Genomic DNA, 24,328 nt, shown 5'->3' with positions numbered 1-24,328 from the left:
TTTCATGGCCGAGCAGCTGCATCCAAGCCATACCTCACCAACTGCAATGCAAAGCCTTGGATGCAGTGGTGTAAACCACGCCGCCACTGGAATCTATAGCAGTCGAGACGTTCTCTGGAGTGATGAATCACGCTTCTCCATCTGTCAATCTGATGGACGAGTCTGGGTTTGGCAGTTGCCAGGAGAACACTACTTTGGTGGAGGGGTGGTGGTGTGGGGTTGCTGTTCAAGAGCTGGGCTTGGCCCCTTAGTTTCAGTGAAAGGAATTCTGAATGCTTCATCATACCAAGAATTGTGGTCAATTACATGCTCCCAACTGTGTGGGAACAGTATTGAGCTGGCCCCTTCCACTTCCAAGATGAATGTGCACCACTGCACAAAGCAAAGTCCATAAAGATATGGATGACAGATTCTGGGGTGGATGAACTTGACTGGCCTGGACAGAGTCCTCAACTCAACCCGATAGAACACCTTTGGGATTAATTGGAGCATAGACTGAGAGCCAGGCCGTCTCGTCCAACACCAGTGTGTGACCTCACAAATGCGCTTCTGGAAGAATCAGAATCATCTTTATTTGCCAAGTATGTCCAAAACACACAAGGAATTTGTCTCCGGTAGTTGGAGCCGCTCTAGTACAACAGACAGTCAATTTACAGAACAGCATGGCGAGACAACTACAGTGAGTGCACGAGTAATACATAATTGGTCCCACAGAAATGTGACAACGAACTCAAGTCAAAAAAAATTGGCAGCTTGTTGTAATGGAATTATAGGTTAGGTGTTTAAGAAGTTGATTGCAAGAGGGAAGAAGCTGTTGGAATGTCTACTAGTTCTAGTTTGCATTGATCGGTAGCGCCTACCTGACGGAAGGAGCTGGAAGAGCTGGTGACCGGGGTGCGGAAAGTCCGAGAGGATTTTGCACGCTCTTGTCTTAGTTCTGGCAGCGTGCAAGTCCTAAAGCGTGGGTAGGGGGGTACCGACAATCCTTTCAGCAGTTTTGATTGTCCGTTGCAGTCGGAGTTTGTCCTTTTTTGTAGCAGCACCAAACCAGACTGTGATGGAAGAATACAGGACTGATTCGATGACCGCTGTGTAGAACTGCCTCAGCAGCTCCTTTGGCAGGCCGTGTTTTCTCAGAATCCGCAGGAAGTACATCCTCTGCTGGACCTTTTTGAGGACGGAGTTGATGTTGATCACCCACTTCAGGTCCTGAGAGACTGTAATTCCCAGGAACTTGAAGGTCTCGACGGTTGACACAAGTCAGCTGGATAACGTGAGGGGCAGCTGTGGCGAAGGATGCCTCCTGAAGTCCACGATCATCTCTACTGTCTTGAGCGTGTTCGGCTCCAGGTTGTGTCGGCCGCACCACAGCTCCAGCTGCTCTGCTTCCTGTCGATATGCAGACTCGTCACCGTCCTTGATGAGGCCGATGACAGTGGTGTCATCTGCAAACTTGAGGAGTTTGACAGTCGGGTTCGCTGAGGTGCAGTCGTTCGTGTAGAGAGAGAAGAGCAGCGGAGAGAGGACACAACCTTGGGGCGCCCCAGTGCTGATGCTGCGTGTGGATGAGGTGACCTCCCCCACCCTAACCAAAATGGTCAAACATTCCCATAAACACACTCGTAAACCTTGTGGACAGCCTTCCCAGACGAGTTGAAGCTGTTATAGCTGCAACATGTGGACTGACGTCATATTGAATCATATGGATTAGGAATGGGATGTCACTGAAGTTCATATGTGAGTCAAGGGAATATAGTGTATCAGTAGTCAATCTCCCAGCATTAATTTCACATGATTTATTTATTTTACTACAGAAGAACAGATCCAAATTTAAAAGACATTTAAATGAGTATTTCATTAAAAGGGTCATATTTGTCATGAACGGAACAGAGGATAGGACCCAAAAATGCACGACTCCAAAACAAATGGACAGTTTCCAAAAAGAGAGGTTTAATATACGGGCATAGGTCGGTACACAGGCAGGCAATCCAAGAAAGGCAACAGTATCCAAAAACATGAGGCAAAGAGGCGAGGTCGATAATCGGAACAGGGTCAAAGTCTTACTGTGAGTCTGTGACAAGGAATGCTGGAACGTGACGACAAGGTACAACGAAGTGGCAACAAGAAGGAATGAGACACGAGGTTAAATACAATAGGTAATTAGGGTGAACGAGGCACAGGTGGTGAAGATGATCACGGGAGCAGGTGTGTGTGAAACAGGGGGGAAGACAAAACCCGGAACACACACCCATGACAATATTATGGAAAGTTTACTTTTTTAATGAGTTCTATAAAAAATAATTGTGCTTCTAGAGTAGACAAACCAGATACCAACAATCAAATTGCAAAATTTAACAAATTAAATAAATCGTTTGTGAGCTGCCAATTTATGAAAATGAGTCTGTGAGCAAGCTGTTCTGTAGTTTGTGGGGCTGATTTGCATACTTCTGCCCCCATTTGGAGTCTCTCCATACATGACTTGGGAGCTGCGGTGGGCCGTGGCCGTGGTTTCATCTCATGGGGTCCCCGGTAGCTGTGTGTGCAGGTATTTCCTACGCCACTGCACTGGGTCTCCATGCTGGTGGTCTGTGTCCGTGGCCTATGGTAGTGCTTTAGTGCAGAGGGCTCCTTGAGATGGTGTTTCCTCACCTGGATGCTTTGTGCCCAGCCTCAGATTTCTAATGTCATTTCGGTATGGTGTTTTTGCTAGTATGTGTATGAGCGTGTATGTTTTGTCATTACAAGTTCTTTTCACTTGTATTTATGTGCATGTCTGTGTCCCAGTGGTTGGGGAGGGGTTGATTTCAATTCATATAAAGCAGTTTGTGTTGCAATTCATGTATGAAAAGTGCTATGCAAATAAAGATTGATTGCTCGATTGATGACTTGCCAGCTAGGCTGGGCAAAGATCTGCCATTTGCAAGCAACAGTCCAGCCACAGGACTACATGGAAACACTATCATGGCAACTACATGGAAGCATTATCATGGCAGATCATGAGCCAAGATTAGGGTTGGCTAAAAGCGTTATCAGTTGGTGGTGATAGTGAAAATACATGCATCCCAAAATTTTCTGAACCACTTATCCTCACTAGGGTTGCGGACGTACTGGAGCCTATCCCAGCTATCTTCGGGCGAGAGGCGGGGTACACCCTAAACTGGTCACCAGAGAATCGGAGGGCACAGAGAAACAAACAACCATTCACACTCACGTCGTCCACCGTGCCGCCGTGAAAAAAACTGTATTTTTAAAAAATATTTTTGGCTGCTTGCGTCGTCTCAACCCCTCCTATCTTTCTCTTGTTTTTTTTTTTTGCAAGTACATGTATGTGCCAGCACTAGTCAAAACACAGTATTCTGATTAATATTTCATTTGCGGATTAAGAATTAAACAGAATTGCTGCCATGTTAGGAATTATCACCCTCTGCTGTCAGCCAAAACTAACTTCACAACCCGTCTCATACATTGCTTCCACGATATGCGCATAACTAACACGATAACTAGCCTAACTATTATGCTAGTTATCGCAGCATACACAGGGAGACTGCTAACATGTTTTCCGGGTTTGATCATGTGACATTCCGCATATAACGGAAGCAATGTGCCAGAGTAGTTGTGACGTTAAGTTCAGTCGACAGCAGAGGCTGATATTGCCCAACATCGTGGCCCCCTGAGAATGATAGAGATTATTTATTCAGTTTAATTCTCATATTGCACAAACACAATATTAAATAGAATACCGTGTTTTAAATAGAACTGAGACATGCTGTGCAATGTTTCCTTGCAAAAAATTAAAATGAGCTCCCCTTTGAATAAAGGGATCAGGGAACTGTTTTAAATTGTGAAAAGAATGCATAATACTGGATGTGTCCTTTAACATCCATCCATTTTCTTAACCGCTTATCCTCATTAGGGTCATAGCTGAGCTGGAACCTATCCCAGCTTCACGGACACCCTGAACTGGTTGCCAGCCAATCACAGTCCTTTAACATTTAATTGCATATCATTGAGATGCTCATCTGCTGTAGGTACAGTTTTATGGCATGTCTTGAATACATTCCAATCATGGAAAATGAAAACCAGCACCTCTTGGTCTGCTAATTAAATCCCATTATAGTTCTGCCTTTGGAATGAGAACCAATTGTTGCCCTAAGACCCCTATCTCACTGTCCTCGAGAGTAGTTGGCGACCTAATGGGGACTTGAGTCTCCGATGGTTGCAGAGACGTCTCCGTGACGTCTTCTGGACCATGTTCGATTTCATTGGACACCTTTCAGAGACATCACAGAAACTAATTCTGTCCACGACAGGGGAGATGTCTCTGCGAAGTCTCTGGGACATCTCCTAGACCTGTTGGACACCAACAAGACTGAGGAGACATTGTGGAGACCTATCCGCTACTTCACGACGACGTCTCCGTGACGACACTTGACCTATTTTTGTTGTAATGTTGTGATCTACTTTTGGCAATAGGCTTCATCAAACTATTTAAAAATAGCTTTTGCAGAGACGTGTATGAATGAAACGGGTATGTATGAAATGCTCTGTAGAAATAAATTTGCTTTGCTTTCTATATAACAAAACAACAAAACATTTTCTTTATTTTTCCTAACTTCTTGCTTGAGGTACTGTAGCTACACTTTCTGTACCTAATATGTTCCATGTGGGAACTTGGTACGTGTCGCTGCTGTAGCAGAAAAATCAAAAAGGGAACACGTAATTTCTTCACTTTTTGGTTCCAACCCAAAAGTTGTAGAGAATTACTGCGACTATATAATGTGACTGAGAGCCCATGTGACTCACAGCCATGAGTGTTTTATTTTGTTGTGCTTTTACATATTTAAATTTTTGTACGGTGTTACAAGTTATTTTATTTTACCTAAGCAGTGTTATATCGAAAATAGATTCAGAATCACATATACTCAAATACAGTGGAACCTTGATAGAAAGGACTCATAGGGGTCGGGGGGGTCATCCAATATAGCCGATAGTCCGTTACATTGAAGCACTTTTTTTCTTCTGAGGCAATATGCACCCTTATTACTGTACAGTACGAAATTATTGTTTTGTAGGTATTTTTGTGGCCTAAAATGCCTCGTATAGCACAATGTTATTGTAAATACATTTTAAAAAGCTTGAAATGTTTGGAAGTTTCACATTTCATCCAAACTTACCATACCGGTGTGCTTGGTCATGGTGACATTGTACAGTACTCATCATAGTGGAGTCGCTTTCATGAGCCTCAAGGAATTAGTAAGCTTCCTAGTTCCTTATCCGTTGCCAAAGACGAACGGCTTGTCAAAAAAACTTTCTGTACCAAAAATATCATGTCCCAGACTCGAAAAACTTGGTTTGTATTTCTCAGTTAACACTGCCGCCATGCCCCCCCCCCCCCCCCCCCCTCTCTCTCTCTCTCTCTGTTGCTCTATGCGCTCCACGGCACAATAGACAATAAATATAACCATCATGAAATGGCCGCCATGTCAATGCCACACTTTCAACATGTTAAAAAGCGATTGCCTCCTAAATCTAATTACTGTTTTGGCCATCCTTAGCAGCAACAACTGCAATTAAGCATTTAGGATAACTTATATTGAGTCTCTTACAGCGCTATGGAGGAATCTTGGCCCACTCATCTTTGCAGAATTGTGTGAAATGTTTTAACGGGGGCGGGGCAATACCTTTTTCACACAGGGCCATGTAGGTTTGGATTTATTTTTCTCCCTTAGTAATAAAAACCTTCATTAAAAAAAACTGCATTTTGTTTTTACTTGTGTTGTCTCTGACTAACATTTCAATTTGTTTGATGATGGGAAACATTCAAGTATGACAAAAATGCAAAAAAATAAGAAATTAGGAAGGGGGCAAACACTTTTTCACACCACTGTATATACACGGAAAGAAATTGCAGTGACGTTGCGGAGACGTTGCAGGGCTAATTGTTTTCCATGTGACATTGCCTTGGTGAGAGCACAAGCAAAGGTTTGGTATCCTGCTGTGACAAGTCGCCACGGCAGTCGTGCCAACGTCTCAGCCAGTGAGATAGGCCCTTAAGTGACTGAGGTCCCATATAAAATCCAGTGGATTTTTAGTGACAATGCTACTATTGAGCACTGGTGAGGCATTACCAGTAACGTTACCGCAGACCATCAGGATGTAGAAGGTCACGACCTCTGGTCATAAGGGAGATTGCAGTGAAGAGTGAAACCAGGTTAAGCAGTTTGGACATCAAAGAAAGAAGCTCAGTAATGTCGCCACTCCTCTGCATCCAAAGGAGCTGATGAGTCATCTAATTAAGCCACAGGATGTCTGGACACGTCCAATTGGAAGAAGAATTAGAACACGAGGGACCTCTTAACTCATCCAGAATGGGAAGGCCTCAGGTTGCCACTTGGTAGCCACTTGATCACATGATGGGAAATAAGTGCTGATTAACGGTATACATATACAAGATATACAGTACATATACATATAATATAGTTGATCAGTTTTTTCACAATGTTGCCTCAGAGCAAGGTGGTCCCAGGTTGCTCTGTTATTTTGTTATTTAACACCAAGTCGACACATGGTATGTCAGGGAATTGTTAGTTTCTATGTGCAGTATATGTTATGGCAATACAATGTGTGTATTAATAAGGTTGGTTCACAGGGAGAACCTGATTTTTAATTTGAGTCTTGAGCTCAAAAAGCTTGAGGAAAACCTAGTCTAAAGTTTTCTGCCAAATTTGCATGGTCTTACTGTGCTACAATTGGCCAAAAAGAAGGCTATAGACTCCAAATTGCCCGTTGATGTGTGAATGGTGCTCTGTCCCTTCATGTTAGTCCTGCGATTGACTGGTGATAAGTGGGTGGTGTGACTCAAGTGGTAGAGTGGTTGTCTCTCAAACTGAAAGCTGTGGGTTTGATTCCCTGTTTAGGTATCCTTGGGCAAAATACTGAACCCCCACTTGAATGAGATGTTACTTTATTTTCTTCACAATAAGTTCAATTAAACATTGTGTGACTGGTGAGGGGCTTTCAGTGCCATGAAGGTACAAAAGCACTATACAAGTCCAGTTTGTTCCACCTTTTACTCAGGTCAGCTGAGATAGAATCCATCAATGGTGGGTGGGTGTCTCGGGTGGTATACCTCCAGTAAGGAAATACATTTTATATTCGATGTAGATCATTCATTTAAGAGTGATTTGTAGTGCTAAAAGTCCCAGCAGTTTCATACAAAGAGGATACAAATGCATGTTTTAGTTTAGTTGCAGAAAGGTTTCATGTGTCCACGTTAGTGTGTACTGTACGTCTGTATCTGTAACCATCACTGTTGTATAATAGGGTGGAGGAAGGAGGAATATATTACGTAATCCTACCCTATGCAAAGTAAGTGTGTGTGTGTGTGTGCATGTGCGTGTGTGTGTGTGTGGGTGAGTGTGTTGGAGGAGGTCATTGTGAAACAGCTGTTGTGATGTTTCTAATTGATAAAATTCCTGTCCTTATGATGTGTGACCCCAATACTGTTTGTGAGATTAAAACCCATTTCTCTGAAATCCTTTTCCATGCCATCCTCCTCCCTCTGTCATTTCTATCATCATCCACGTTTGCTATCTTTTATCCATACAGTTGTGCCACTCTCATCCTGTTATGTCCTCCTGTATTATTGTATAAAAGAGAAGATAAGAGGAGGACTGCACTGGAGGGGAAAGGTGGTGTGTGGAGGAGTCCATCAAGCCTGAATTTCCACAGCTAAAATTTGAGATTGTGGAGCATTCTGTTCTAGCTGATCTCAGATGTTATTATTCTTGACATTGTCAGCTGACATCACAGATTACATACTTATATGGCGCTGACCTTTAAGGAAGGAAAGGTGTGATTATCTTTGAAGACAGAGTGTGCAGATCTTGGTTACTTCCCTTTAGCATGAATATCAGAATCAGCATCATTTTTATTTTGTATGTCAAAAACAATGAATTTGTCTCTGATAGTTGGAGTCGTTCTAGTACGACAACAGACAGTCATTTGACACAAAATACTTTTGAGACAAAATTGCATGTTACTTAACTTGGTAGGAAGACAACACGCAAGGAGGTGTTTCTAATTTTATTAATTAGAAACTCCTCCCAGTTATAATCTCCCAGGTCAGGTTGGTTGGTTGGTTCTAATAGGTTTCAATGTCTCTCTTTGTTTCCGTTGTTTTTTTTTTTCCAGTTTTTTGTCATTTCTACAGTATTTTATACTTTAAACAAAGAAAAACTGTCCAAATTCTCAAAATCTTTATTAGAACATCAATACCATTTGTGCAAAAAGTCAGTATCTATCTGCCTGTGCCCTGCTCAAATTCACCAAATTTGTGCCAGTATTTAGATCTGGTCTAAGCAGGCGTAAATTTAGATCAACTTCTTGCCACGAAATCAGCTATATGCAGAATGTCACAAGACCAACGCAGAATACGGAATAGCTGAATTCCTGTTTATGCCACGAGCATAACTTGGATTGATGACAAGATTGTTTGAAGGTGAACTTGCTAACATTTTTCTTTATGGCTTGTGTCTTTGAACACATGTCCATCCATCCATCCATTTTCTTCTGCTTATCCGAGTTCAGGTTGTGTGGGCAGTATCTTCAGCCACTTCATCCAGCTCTTCCGGAGAGACCCCGAGGCGTTCCGAGGCAAGCAGGGAGACAGTCTCTCCTGCGTGTCCTGGGTCGTCCCCGGGGTCTCCTCCAGGTGGGACATGTCCGGAACACCTCAGCATTGAGGCATCCAAGACGCATCCTTATCAGATACCCGAGCCACCTCATCTTACTCCTCTCAATGTGGAGGAGCAGCTGCTCTACTCTGAGCCCTTCCCGCATGACCGAGCTTCTCACCCTATCTCTAAGGGAGAGCCCGGACACCGTACGGAGGAAACTCATTTCGACCACTTGTATTCAGGATCTTGTTCTTTCGGTCATGACCCACAGCTAGTGACCATAGGTGAGGGTAGGAACATAGATCGACCAGTAAATTGGGAGCTTCAACTTTTGGCTTAGGTCCTTCTTCACCACAACGGACCGATACAAAGTCTGCATCACTGCAAACCCTGAACCGATCCTCCTGTTGATCTCCTGTTCCATTCTTACCTCACCTCTGAATAAGACGGCAAGATAACCCATCCCCGTCCTGGAGAGGGCACGCGACACTTGTCCGACGGAAGACCATGTTCTCAGATTTGGAGGTGCTGATTTTCATCCCAGCCGCTTCACACTCTGCTGCTAACCGCTCCAGTGAGAGTTGGAGATCAGGGCTTGGTGAAGCCAACAGAACCACATCATCTGCAAAAAGCAGAGATGCAATACAAAGGCCACCAAACTGGACCCCCTCTAAATTCTGTCCATAAAAGTCACAAACAGAAATGGTGACAAAGTGGCAGCCTTGGCGGAGTCCAACCCTCACCGGAAACAAGTCCGACTTACTGCCGGCAATGCGGCCTCAACTCTGACACCGGTTGCACAGGAACACGGGTTTGGTACCCCATACTCCCAAAGTACCTGCCACAGGACTCCCTGAGGCACACAGTTGAATGCCTTCTCCAAGTCCAAAAAACAAAACACATGTAGACTGGTTGGGCGAACTCCCATGCACCCTCGAGGACCCTGCCGAGGGTGTAGAGCTGGTCCACTGTTCCACCGCCAGGACGAAACCCACACTGCTCCTCCTGAATCTGAGATTCCTGAGATACCTTACCAGAGAGGCTGAGGAGGGTGAGCCCCCTGTAGTTGGAGCACACCCTCCGAGGGGGACCACCACCCCAGACTGCCAATCCAGAGGCACTGTCCCCGATGTCCACGCGATGTTGCAGAGGCGTGTCAACCAGGACAGCCCCACAACATCCAGAGCCTTTAGGAAATCCGGGCGAATCTCATGCACCCCCGGGGCCTTGCCAACGAGGAGCTTTTTAACCACCTCGGTGACCTCAATCCCAGAGATATGAGAGCCTACCTCAGAGATCCCAGACTCTACTTCCTAATTGGAAGGCGTGTCGATAGAATTGAGGAGGTCTTCGAAGTATTCTCCCCACTGACTCACAACATCCCGAGTCGAGGTCAGGAGTGCCCCATTGCCATTATACACATTGTTCATGGTGCACTACTTCCCCCTCCTCAGATGTCGGATGGTGGACCATAATTTCCTTGAAGCCGTCCCGAAAGATGTTCTCCATGGCCTCACCAAACTACTCCCACGCCCAAGTTTTTGCCTCAGCGACCACCAAAGCTGCATTCCGCTTCGCCAGTCGATACCAATCAGCTGCTTCATGAGTTCCACAGGCCAAAAATGCCTGGTAGGACTCCTCCTTCAGCTTGACGGGATCCCTTACCGCTGGTGTCAAGCAACAAGTTTAGGCGTTGCCGCCTCAAGAGGCACCGACCACCTTACGGCCACAACTCCGTTCGGCCACCTCAGCAATGGAGGTGGAGAACATGGTCCACTTGGACTCGGTGTCCCCCCGCCACACCCGGAACGTGAACAAAGCTCTGTCGGAGATGGGAGTTGAAACTCCTTCTGACAGGGGACTCTCCCAGACATTCCCAGCAGACCCTCACAATGCCTTTGGGCCGCCAGGTCAGACCGGCATCTTCCCGCACCATCAGAGCCAACACACTACCAGGTGGTGATCAATTTACAGCTCTGCCCCTCTCTTCACCCGAGTGTCAAAGTCATGCTGCCGCAGGTCCAATAACATGACCACAAAGTCGATCATCAAACTGCGACCTAGGGTGTCCTGGTGCCAAGTGTATGTATGTCTTATGCTTGAACATGGTGTTCGTGATGGACAATCCCTTATGAGCACAGAAGCATAATAACAGAACTCCACTCGGTTTCTGATCGTGGGGGTGCCGTTCCTCCCAATCACGCCCTTCCAGGTCTCACTGTCATTGCCCACGTGAGCATTGAAGTCCCCCAGCAGAACAATGGAGTCCCCAGCAGGAGTCGTCTCCAGCACCTCCTCCAAGGACTCCAAGAAGGATGTGTACACTGTACTGCTGTTTGGTGCATAGGCAAAAACAACAGTCAGGACTCACCACCCTCCCCCCCCACCCGAAGGTGGAGTGAGGCTACCCTCTTGTCCACCAGGGTGAACCCAAATGTGGGGCAGTAAGTATACCCACACCTGCTCTGCGCCTCTCACCGTGGGCTAGAGTGGAAGGGAATCCAACCCCTCTCAAGGGGACTGGTACCAGAGGCCAAGTTGTGTGTGGAGGTGAGCCCGACTATGTTTAGTTGGACCTTCTCTACCTCACACACCAGTTTGGGCTCCTTCCCTGCCAGAGAGGTTACGTTCCATGTCCCTAGAGTCAGCTGGTGTAGCCGGAGATCGGACCGTCAAGGTCCATGGCTTCGGCCACCAGGCGCTCACCTTCGAGCCCCACCTCCAGGCCTGGCTCGAGAGGGGGGCCCCGGTGACCCGCGTCCGGGCAAGAGAAACTGATGTCAATTTATGTTAATCATCATAGGGGTTCATTTGAGCCGTGCTTTGTCTGGTCCCTCACCTCGGACCTGTTTACCATGGGTGACCCTGCTAGGCGCATAAAACCCCAGACAACTTAGCTCCTCGGATCACTGGGACACACAAACACCTCCACCACAATAAACTGACTGTTCAAGGAGGGATTAAATACATGTATATCATTTATTTATACAAATATGATATGAGAACTGTGGTGACATCTTTAAAAACAGATGGGGCTTTGAAACGGTCTCTTTCCCTATTTACCCGAGCGAGGAGGAAGTGCTTTTACCTGGTTTGCCGAATGCGGAAGTAGGTTGTACATATATTGACCGGCTTGTCACTCCTCCAGGCAGATATCAAAGGAGACTCCCTCTCTTGTACCGGAGCGCCCAGCTTGCACAGACTGGTCTGCCAAATTATCAAACGCACACAACGAGCCTTGCACTCGCACGAAAATCAGGATATGCCGGCATTTGCGCCCCGCTGCAGATGTGCTGTCTATGAAAATAAAGCCCACACTGTTACGACCCTTTTGTCTTTGGGTATGGGTGAGGCACTAACATTGAAACAACAGCAGATTAACATACAGTAAGTGTGAAATGTCCACTGGCCAAATTTGTACACATTCCCAGAAGTACTTAACACAAAGGCACAGCAATAAACATAATTCTTAACACATGAGCTCCTTTAACAAGGGTTTAGCAATACCTCATGAGAAAAAAATATATATATTGTTTAACAATGTAATTGTTGCTAACAACACAAGATATACTAGTGCAATTGTACATATTTTCCATGTATTCATTGGACAAAATATTTTTAGAAATACAAACTGTATTTCCAAACTTTATACAACAGCAAAGCACTCCAGGGAAAGCAAAAGTTTCTGATTTTTCAAGTGAGAAGTAATAGTACTGTGTTTCTTCAGCGGAAAACTGTTCATCTGTGGAACATGCTGAAAGCGTCATTTAAGTTGCAATGAACCATGGTGCAATGAAAACAAGCTTTAAAAGGGAATCCATGATACCAATGTAATTGCATCTGTTTGGGTTCGGATCTTAAGGAGGATAAGGGAGTAACTACTCCACACACGTACACAGAGGGGAAGGGACAGAGCTCATGATGAAGAGATCTGACAGGTCCAATCCATGTTACAGTAGGCCCAAAACACAGACTAATCACTTTACACCCAGTTAAGATGTACTTTTAGTCGTTTAATTACAACCATCACTACAAATATTTTCACTCATATGATTTTCCTGTAAAAATATCCCAGCTTTTTTTTTAAACCTGCCACTTAATATTTATATGGTGTATGTGTGTGCGTTTGTGTGTGTGTGTGTGTGTGGTAGGTGAATCAGGAGAATGTGGTGAAGGTAGGCCACAGACAGGTGGTCAACATGATCCGCCAGGGTGGGAACCGCCTCTTGATCAAGGTGGTGACAGTAAGCCGGAATCTGGACCCTGAGGACACAGCACGTAAAAAAGGTAGAATCCTACCAAATACAACAGCAGCAGCTCTAAAGTGTTCCAATTTAAAAAAAAAAAGGGGAAATAAAACAGAAAAAAAATCTGTCGAATCAACCTGACATATTCAGTTAAGGTAACATTTCTGTGAGTCCATTCAAACAAGCCTATGGATGTCGCCTGTGAAAAATGGGTTGAGTTCGTTCACCTGGTGAACATATCGAAAATTTAAAGTATATATTAGGTTAAACAAAAACATTTAAAAGCGGCTAAATGTATCTAGTTTGACTCGAAGATGCATTGCGCTGAGAGTTGACAATCCAGTTTGGGTTTTCCTCCTCTAGTCTTGACCTAACGTAGTTATGCTGTATCTTGGACAATTTTTTAAGACTGTTTTTACTAGCAGTTTGCCATTTAACTTAATAGGCAATCTTTGTTCCTTGTCAAAATTCACTTCGAAATCCGCAATACGATGACTAAATCCCACCATATCCTGTACCCCCTGGGAACGCAAGGGAATTTATTGGATTCATAGTCATCTGTCCATCATTGGGATTTTTTTTTTCTTTCTGTGCTCTGAAGAGAGGACATAGTTCTATTTGGTTGAGCTTGTAACAGTACTTGAGACGTTAACATGGCCCAAGTACCATGGGTTTTGATGAAGTTGGGACATTTTATACTTCACATTAAGTGTCATTCAAAAAACAGTATAGTACACTATATGACATAGATGACAAATATAAGTTAGAGGACAGTTAACTAAAGTACCTTGTGTCCCCTCTACATTTAGAGAATGCACTTTCCTTCCTTATAAAACATTTTTAAGGCTGTTTCTGGAGTATTATAAACTCTGCATTATTCATATCCATTTTACTTCCACACTGTCTGTCTTTTATTTTCCCCCTTTTTTTAGTGCAATTCAGGCACTTTTAGGGAAGCCTTTGGCAGGTCTGCTTCCTGTGACTACAATTAATCAGTTTACCCCAAATGATAATTTCAACAAGACAATAGATAACATCAATTCTGTGAATGAATCATTTTGTTTTACTGAAAACGTATTGTGAGATTAATCGAGCCAAGAATTGTACAATGTAATTCAATCACATCTGTTATCATAGCATCATGACTGGTACCTGTGGTAACAACTGTATGTCTGTATGACCCTCAGCTCCGCCACCACCAAAGAGAGCTCCCACCACTGCCCTGTCCATGCGCTCCAAGTCAATGACGTCCGAGTTAGAGGAACTCGGTAAGAGCATTCTCGATTCCATTTGACACCAGGTGGCCTGTGGTTGGGAAGTTAGTGTCTAACAATGTCTCTGTTTTTGCCTGTTCTTTTGTCTTATTCTAACTGATTGAATAACTAGTGGATAAAGGTAAGCACTTTATGCTGCACAACCCTTTGCTGCCAATTTGGCAAATCTTGTTTCTCCGCCAGCTTGCAGCAGCCAAATGTGCCTTTTTAGTTGGAGATGGTGCTAAGTTTCCATCTACTACTGTATGTTTTACTTGAGTTGGCTTTTCCTTTCTCATTTCCTGTCCACTCTTGCCATAATGCATGAAAGCCACTGTGGCTACAACAAACCAATACATAAAAAGTCATTAGTTTGATATGAATGTTTTTATTTGTCGGTCAGTTAGTTATTTGTATCTGTGTCGATGAGCATCACCTCAGAGTAGTCTTATCTTTGCATTATGCTGTGCTTGCCATGATGCCAAGATGTGTACAAGGGGATAATAAGAAAGGAGGGAATGAAGGAGATAAGAAAGGGAAGGATAAAAAGGCATAATGAAAGGAACACGAGAAAGAGACAGAAGATAGTGAGGTGGAATGAAAATATGCAGTTACTTAGGTGACAGGCAGAAGTGAGCCAAACAACCATATGACATGTATTAAAGACGTAATGAGGAAAATATACACAATTCAGATCCTCCTTAGTTTTTTAAAGACTCTAGCCGACGTTTAGTTCAAGAGAGGTAGTCGTTTATACGTATGTAGAACTTAGCTTTTGTTGAAATTTATTTGAGGGTTACACCTGTTAGAACAACACGCATCTCAAGCCATCATGCTGGGGACCAGCTACCCTAAGCCAAATGGTCAAACTAGATCTGTCAGTCTTGTCATTCCATTCTTTCTCAAAACAGCTCATGATTATTGTACACACTTGGATCCATCATCACTAATTGCAGTATTGTGCCAAGTGTCAAAGGTGTGAGAAAAGAGCACAGATGGGAGTGAAGGGTCAATAAATAAATGGCGAGGGAGCCAACTGACTTTTGCAGAAAAAGGCTGACAGAAAAGTAAATGTGGTCAGCATGTTTTTCTTTCCAAAGCTGCTGATTGTACATGTTTACATTCCATTTACTTAATAGTGCTGCTTTGTAGGAGTGCAACGTGTACTGCATGTGTTTCATAGCCAGCCTGGTAATGATAATCACATTTCTTAATATATATGTTATTTAATTAGAATGACAGACAAGTATAGAAACACAATTGTAATGAGGAGTAGCAAATTAACTAATCGATCAAATATGTTTTCCAAAGAAATGGGCTCTGTCTTGTATTCACAAGACTGAACACTGTTTTTCTGTCACCCCCTAAGCTACTCTAAGGAAAAAGAAAGGTGGTAAGTTATTAGAGGCATGCTAACATTATGATGATATATTATCCTTTACTCCACCTTTCTGAGATGAACTAACATTTATTTTTATTGTGAGTGACTTTGACTTCAGTCAAACCAAATAATGTTACTCCTATAAAATAATGTTTTTTGTTTTGTTTTTGTTTTTTTGATACTGTTGTTGCCACTGCATGATTTGATGATGTAACTTGAAAACGGGTTCAAGTTCTTCTGTCCATTCTTCGCACTTGCTCTATGACAATGTATTGTTTGTTGTTCCTTTGGACTCATTTGTTTCGAGTAGATATTGTACTGCTGGAATGTTTTTAAATGTTACTTCACCAAAATTGTTTCCTAAATCTTTTATGCAAGATGACTCACAATTAACCCTAACAACATAAGGCTGTCCAAAACATGCCATGCTGAGCAATGTAAAGTGTGTGTGATTGTGTTTCTATGTCAGCAAAAAACAGTATCTCGACAAGTCAATGTTTGTTAATTAGGTCTGACCTAAAAAATCTGCTGTAATTTCTTTTTCTTCGTGTGTGCTTTTCTTCTATCCTCCTGTGTCACTGCAGGCTTATATGTGTGAGTGGGTACAATACGTGTGTGTGTGTGTGTGTGTGTATGTGTTTACATGAGGAGAAAGATTTATTCCAAGAAATGTTTCAGTCTGAGATAGGTTTCCAGGGCAACAGTGTTACATGTTTTGTGATATGATGTAGCTGTAATCCGATTGGGAGACAGCTTCCAGAGCAAGGAAATGTTTATCGCCGTGTGCATGTGTGTCTGTGACTGTGTGTGACTGCACTGACTGTAGTAAAGGAGTTAAGGTCATTGATGCTCCTTTCCTTCCCTCCTTACCTCCCCTTCCCCATTCCTCTCCCCTGTGTGTAGATGCTCAGAAGAAGAGGATTGTTTTCCGAGTCACTCTAAGTAATCACACCCCATAATGCATGGAAACGTTTGACATACTAAAACGAGACAGTCAAGAAGGTGATCTGAGGCTAGCTCAGGGCTAGCATGTAGCTTCTATATTCTGTAGGTGGGCTCAATCGAATGGCATCATCACAGAGGGGAGTTCAGACCAGACAAGTATGCCGTTGACGTCTTTCCCATGTTGGAGACTCAACACCAAACGAAAGAGAGACCAGACAGAAAGCTAACGGCATACTTGAGAGATGAACATTGAATTCCTCATTTGGTATCGACTGAGGAACAACCCTAATACTTAGATGATGCTATTGAGTCGGCTGCTTGGAAAGAGTTTGCACGGCTTCCAAGGCTTGACACACCCAAAACATTCCATCTCAGCCCACTTGCTCCCCCTTTAGTATGTTTAAGTGTTTTCTGTTGCAGTTTCATCCGCAACTGAGCGTGGAGGGAAGGATCTTGTGAATGATTAGCTTGCATTTGTTGGCTCATGAGATCCTGATTGAAGCTTTGCCAATCGAATACTGGCTTGGCCTTTTGTGTTCATAAAATTATGAAATGTTTTGTTTTTTGCAGACAAAGTTGAAGAGATGACGCACGCCCAGAAGACATCGCCAGTTGATATGAAGATCGCAACAATCAAGCCTCGGCCATCAAGTCGCTGCTTGGGTACACCCACTGAACTAAATGTAAGATAATGTAACTTAACTCACCTGTAAGTGTTTTTTTAAATTGAAATTAGAAGCGGTCCAATTCTAGAATAATGTGTTGAGGAGGTCGAGAGAGGTCACACGTTTTGTCATATTTGGCTGCGCGGTAAGGCGACTTGTTTCTGTACAGGGTCCGAAATTATCACTCGCCAGTTGCCAAACAATTATCTCTTTGGCGAGTTAATCTCAGCGCGCTACTCGCCACGTGGTGAGTGAATGTTTGCACTCACATACAATATTTGCAAACATACACGCACAAATCATCGTGCAGCAGCGTGTGTCCTGGAGCCAGTAATATTGGAGCAGGGCAAGATGGCACCTACCGGTGTGGACCCCTCGGTTACGCACTCTCTAGTATTGTTTTTGTATTTTTCGTTCGTCTTTGGAGACATTCCACAACTCACTTACACAAGAGGAGACTTGCTAAACATCAAGGAGGCTACTCCAGACTTTCTTTCACCAACTTTCGCAAATTCGCTCAGTTTCCCCAACATATAGCCAAGAACTTAAATGTGTGAAGCCTACAGTGAAAACAGTGAAAAAGTGGACCAATGAAGCAAAGATGGAACTTCAAAGCTCTTTAGACTGCACAGACTGGAGTGTCTTTGAAAATTCAGCTGGCAACCTGGATGAATATACGGACTCTGTCACATCCTATATTAGTTTCTGTGAAGAGGGTGTGTGTACCAATAAATTTTGCACATTCAATAACAACAAGCCGTGGTTCACTGCCAAACTTAAGCAACTTCGTCAGGCTAAAGAGGACGCATATCAAAGTGAGGACAGGGCCCTGAATAATCGCACTAGAAACCAGCTGACAAAAGAAATTAACATTGCAAAGAGAAACTATGCAGCAAAGTTAGAAATACAGTTTAGTGCTAATGACTCTAAATCAGTCTGGCATGCATTCCAATCGCTGACCAATTACAAGCGACGATCACCCCAAGCTGAGAACAATAGTACACAAGCCAACGACCTGAATACCAACTGCAGATTTGAAAAGGACACGTTCACACCCCACTCAACCGCACCACCGACCACAATCACACCTCTGACTTCTGCGTTAACCATCCACGAACAGGATGTGAGAAGCATCTTCAAACAACAAAATATTAACAAAGCGGCAGGCCCGGCCGGACCTTATGTCCCCATCCTGCCTCAAAGTCTGCGCGGACCAGCTCGCTCCATTCTTCACACAGATCTTCAATAGATCTCTGGAATTGTGCGAAGTATCGTCCTGTTTCAAACGCTCCACCATCATCCTGGTCCCCAAGAAAACTGCAATCTCGGGTCTGAATGACTACAGGCCTGTCGCCTTGACATCTGTGGTCATGAAGTCCTTAGAACGCCTTGTGCTGGACCACCTCAAGAGCGTCACATGTCCCGTGCTGGACCCCCTGCAGTTTGCCTACCGAGCGAACAGGTCTGCGGATGACGCAGTCAACATGAGACTGCACTTCATCCTAGAACACCTCAACAGCGCAGGGACCAACGCGAGGATCCTGTTCGTGGACTTCAGCTCAGCGTTCAACACCATCATCCCTGAACTCCTTTCCTCCAAGCTTCTCCAACTCAGCGTCTTGCCTGCCATCTGCCAGTGGATTTACATCTTTCTGACGGCAGGACACAGCAGGTGAGGCTGGGGGAGGCCACCTCATCCACATGCAGCATCAGGACTGGGGCACCCCAAGGTTGTGTCCTCTCTCCGCTGCTCTTCTCTCTCTACACAAACGACTGCACCTCAACGCACCCGGCTGTCAAACTCCTGAAGTTTGCAGATGACACCACTGTCATCGACCTCATCAAAGACGGTGACGAGTCTGCATATCGACAGGAAGTGGAGCGGCTGGAGCTGTGTAGGGGCCGACACAACCTACAGCTGAACACGCTCAAGACTGTAGAGATGATCGTGGACTTCAGGGGGCATCCTTCGCCACAGCTGCCCCTTATGCTGTCCAGCTGCCTTGTGTCAACAGTCGAGACCTTCAAGTTCCTGGGAATTACAGTCTCTCAGGACCTGAAGTGGCAAATCAACATCAACTCCATCCTCAAAAAGGCCCAGCAGAGGATGTACTTCCTGCGGCTTCTGAGGAAGCAAGGCCTGCCACAGAAGCTGTTGAGGCAGTTCTAACCAGCGGTCATCGAATCAGTCCTGTGTTATTTCATCACAGTCTGGTTTGGTGCTGCTACTAAAAAGGACAAACTGCTGAAAAGATTGTCGGTACCCCCCTAACCACGCTTGAGGACTTGCACGCTGCCAGAACTAAGACAAGAGCGTGAAAAATCCTCTTGGACCTTCCACATCCGGGTCACCTGCTCTTCCAGCTCCTTCCCTCAGGTAGCCGCTACCGATCAATGCAAACTAGAACTAGCAGACATTTCAACAGCTTCTTCCCTCTTGCAATCAACTTCTTAAACAGCTAACCTACAATTCCATTGCAACATGCTGCCAATTTTTTTTGTCTTGAGTTCATTGTCACATTTCTGTGGGGCCAATTATATATTACTCGTGCACTAATGCCAGAGTAGCATCTGACCCACTTTCACACTGACTGAGGAGTATCTGCAACATTTGCACAATCAACATTGTCCCAGATTACCGCGCAACTCGTCACTTTAAACTGCATACACTCCTTGAAGTCTCGGCGCCCTTTGCACAATGGTCGTTGCACCGGACTATTGCTATATTAGTCATTCAAACTGCTCGAAGTGCTACAGGACTGCATCTTTTTGCACAATTGCACAACAAAAAATAAAAAAAATATTAAATATAAGTTAGCAAAATACAAACTCTTTAAAACCAAATTAAATCAAACATCGACAGTCTGATGTTGTCAGCCTCCTAGCTGCTTAAAAGTCCTTTAAAAGTGTTAAATAAAGGTAGTTTTTCTTATTGCTGTTGTTTAATGTTCCAGTGTTGTCTTCTCACAGTTTTCATCCAAAATAATACCGTATTATAGAAATATGTGTAACATTAGGGCTAAAGACACATATTACACGTGCTATTATCGCGATGACAATGTTTTTTCGATATACATGTACATTTTGGACAGTAAAAAATATGCTTGACCGGTGAGTCAAAAAGTTAATTTTGGCCCTTGTTTCTTGGGCTGGATTGCATTAATTTGATTTCCATTCATTTTAATGGGGGGGGGGGTGCAAGAGTTGAGGCTCCGCTGCTACTCAGTTTGAGCAGTTTGAGTTCCTGTCTTCTTTCTAGATAAACTAAATTTGCAAAAATAATTGGATACAAAGCAATCTGGATAAACAACTTTTTACCTCTTATTTTTTTTTTTTTTTTTTGCTTTTCTGTTTTCTTGTTTCAAGTGTGACAGTTATCCCTTTATTCTTAGCTTGTATTCTTGAGTGTCAGTCTTTCATCACCACTTGCTTACCTCGCATAAACCCGCTTGCCCCAAATTTGATTGGTTAATTGTGTCACATGGGAGGAGTTACAATGCAGGTCAGCGGACTGGGCATTTCCTGTGTACATATATCTGCTACAAAAAACGTGCACTCCGCTATTTAGGACCTCATGGGACCTGTTAAAAAGTATTTGACCCAGGAATGAAATGAAATGCTGTCTATTCTTTTAATTTGCTGCAATGCTTCTTAAAATCTTTCTGTAAATTTAAATAGATGTTTATCATGACATCCTCAATGTTTCTTTTAAAAGTCCAACTCATTGTTCAGACAAGCGAGACCAGCCATGAAGTCAAATGCCAAAGTCAAACCAGTCAAACCACCACCAGTCAAAGCACGAAATGGTTTGACTTAACTTTGTGCTGACATTTTTAAAATGGTGTATAATCAGTCGTGCTTGGTAAGTAAATAAGAATATAGTCAATAGGAAGGGATGACATGGAATTATACCTCATGGCCAGTTCTCCTGGGGAGAAGCAATACTGTCATGATTGTTCGGCAGTTGTATCATTATTGATGTCTTTAGGGAAAAGAAGAGAACCCAGTAATAGTACCCCAACAGAGAAAATTCAACTCTCTCTCAGAATAACGTTCCATTACAATGGACCAATTATTATTAATTAAACCGTCCTCTTTATCATGCTGTTCACTTTCGACACCATGAAACCAAGGCAGCACATAACAATTGAACGACAGTAGCTCGCCACTGTGAAGCTTTAAACGGTACGTTCTCAGAGGGAAGAAGTCATAGAGCGTAGTGTCTCAGCAGGTTGAAAAGAGATTCAAAGAAACTGGAAGAGTCATAGAAAGGCATAGAAGTGGACTTCCTTGGACATTATTATGGATCAAACACACACACACACACACACACACATTAATATATAAATAAATATATACACACACACAGCGGCTGAAATAAGTATTTAACACATCACCATTTTTCTCAAATATGTTTCCAAAGGTGCTATTGACATGAAAATTTCACCAGATGTTGGAAAACAACCCAAATAATCCATACATACAAAGAAAGTAGAACAAATAAACTCAGAAATTAAGTTGTGTGTAATAATGTGAAATGACACAGGGAAAAAAGTATTGAACACGCCAACTGGTATTTATTTAACACTTTGTACAAAAGCCGTTGTTTGCAATGACACCTTCAAGACGCCTCCTGTATGGAGAAACTAGTCGCATGCATTGCTCTGGTGTGATTTTGGCCCATTCCTCCACACAAGTAGTCTTCAAATCTTGAAGGTTCCGTGGACGTCTTTAATGGACCTTATGTTTCAGTTCTTTCCATAGATTTTCGATTGGATTCAAGTCAGGCTATTGGCTCGGCCATTCTAGCAGCTTTTTTTTTTTTTTTCTTCGAAAACCATACAGGCCATGGTGATGGAGTGCATTACTCACTGTTTTCCTTCTGACAACAGTACCTGCTAATTACAGGTCTTTTTTAAGCTCTCCTTCAGGCGGTCCTTGGCTCTTGGACAACTCTTCCTATTATGCTTTACACTCTTCTTTCAGAAATCTTGCGAGGAGCACCTGATCGAGGCAAATTTATGGTGCTATGGCCTTTTTTCCCCTCCTAGAAGCCGTCACCTTATCATGGTGGAGGGGTTTGTGTGTTCCAATGATCCTAGTAGCTAATTTGTCTGGGTCTTCACGCCCCTGGTAGGGTCACCCATGGCAAACAGGTCAGAGGTGAGGGACCAGACAAACCACGGCTAAAAGACTCCTATGATGAAAAATATAAGTGGATCGAGGTTTCCCCTGCCCTGACGTGGGTCACCGGGGCCCCCCTCGGGAGCCAGGCCTGGAGTTGGGGGAAGGAGCCCGAGCTGGTGTGTGAGGTTGAGAAGTTCCGATTAGATATAGCCGGAGTCGCCTCTACACACGGCGCCAAGCAGGTGTGGGTATACTTATTGCCCCCTGGCTCGGCGCGTGTACGTTGGGGTTCACCCCGGTAGACAAGAGGGTAGACACGCCTTCCCATGAGGAAGCAGAGTCTGGGTTCTCTGAGGCGGGCTCTCCAATCTCTGGGGTTGAGGTCACCTAGGTGGTTAATAAGCTCCTTGGTGGCAAGGCCCCGTGGGTGGACGAGATTCACCCAGAGTTCCTAAAGGCTCTGGATGTTGTGGTGCTGTCCTGGTTGACACTCCTCTGCAACGTCGCGTGGACCCCTGTCTGCCTCTGGATTGGCAGACAGGGGTGGTGGTCCCCCTTTTTAAGAAGGGGGACCGAAGGGTGTGTTCCAACTACAGGGGATCACACTCCTCAGCCTCCCTGGTAAGGTCTATTCAGGGGTGTTGGAGAGGAGGATCCGTCGGGAAGTCGAATCTCAGATTCAGGAGGAGCAGTATGGTTTTCGTCCTGGCCGTGGTACAGTAGACCAGCTTTACACCCTCTGCAGGGTCTTTGAGGGTTCATGGGAGTTAGCCCAACTAGTCTACATGTGTTTTGTGGACATGGAGAAGGCGTTCGACCGTGTCCCTCGGGGAGTCCTGTGGGGGGTGCTTCGGAAGTATGGGGTACTGAACCCCTTGATACGGGCTGTTCGGTCCCTGTACGACCGGAGAGTTTGGTCCGCATATCCGGCAGTAAGTCGGACTCCGCCAAGGCTGCCCTTTGTCACCGAGCGGTAGAAAATGGATGGATGGATGGACGATTGGCTTTCCACTTACATATTATGGCCCCAACCGTGCTCACTGGAACATTCAGAAGCTTAGATATACCCCTATAACCAATGCCATCGTTATGTTTTGCAACAATTAGTTTGCAATGGTCTTGAGACAGCTATCTGCTCTTACCCATCATGAGATGTGTCTTGACTCACACCTTGACAGTGAGACCTTTTTGTAGGCCATCAATTAGGACTTAACCAGCTGATATTAATTTGCACTGACAAGGGGCTGGAATGCAGTTTGATTACGGATAGATTTTAGGTGTTGTCTTGGCTCTCCATGTCTTTTTGCAGCTTTCTTCATGTGTTCAATCCTTTTTCCCTGTGTCATTTCACATTTTTACACACAACTTAATTTCTGATCTTATTTGTTCTACTTTCTTTGTATGTATGGATTACCAGGATTGTTCCCAACATCCAGTAGCACTTTTGGAAATATATTTAGGGAGACAAATGGTGACGTTAAATACTTATTCAGCCGCTGTGCATGTGTGTGTGTGTGTGCGTGTGTGTGTGTACACACGCACGCACACACACCCTTCTTTTGATCTGTGTGTTTTGCCTTTTGCGTGACATAGACCAAAAGAACATCCATCCATCCATCCATCAATTTTCTGAGCCGCTTATCCTCACAAGGGTCGCGGGAGTGCTGGAGCCTATCCCAGCTATCTTCGGGCAGCAGGCGGGGTACACCCTGAACTGGTTGCCAGCCAATCGCAGGGCACATACAAACAAACAACCATCCGCACTCACATCAAAAACAACATCCATTGTAAAATCATTTCCGGGGGGATAAGAATTACAGTGTGTTTTGACATTTTTCTGTGTATGTCATTAACAATATTCACATTTGCAGTCCATGTACCATGACCGCCAGGGAGTAGCAGTGGTTCCACCCACTGTGCCAGGGGCCTTTCTGGGGTTACCAGAGAAGAGCATGCTGAGGAAGCAAAAATCTATAGGTATGTGTATGTAATAGGTAAGGCTGGTGACTGGGAACCTGTACAGTTCTAGTAA

At 44.2% G+C, this 24,328-nt stretch overlaps 1 protein-coding gene across 3 annotated transcripts in view; it reads left to right on the top strand.

Annotated features, from left to right (window-relative positions):
• The window catches only part of LOC133395980 (SH3 and multiple ankyrin repeat domains protein 2-like), a 304,904-nt gene that overhangs the window by 250,388 nt on the left and 30,188 nt on the right, over window positions 1-24,328 (top strand). For all 3 annotated transcript variants that reach the window (XM_061665354.1, XM_061665346.1, XM_061665361.1), the window contains 4 exons: window positions 12,830-12,965; window positions 14,113-14,193; window positions 17,075-17,187; window positions 24,168-24,273. In XM_061665354.1, coding sequence (XP_061521338.1) covers window positions 12,830-12,965; window positions 14,113-14,193; window positions 17,075-17,187; window positions 24,168-24,273 — 436 coding nt within the window. The remainder of the gene's footprint in view (window positions 1-12,829; window positions 12,966-14,112; window positions 14,194-17,074; window positions 17,188-24,167; window positions 24,274-24,328) is intronic.

Source organism: Phycodurus eques, chromosome 2, assembly GCF_024500275.1.
Source record: "Phycodurus eques isolate BA_2022a chromosome 2, UOR_Pequ_1.1, whole genome shotgun sequence".
In the NCBI taxonomy this organism is placed as follows: Eukaryota; Metazoa; Chordata; class Actinopteri; order Syngnathiformes; family Syngnathidae; genus Phycodurus; species Phycodurus eques.
Note: the sequence above shows the minus strand (reverse complement) of the source record. Positions and strands in the feature narration are given on the sequence as shown.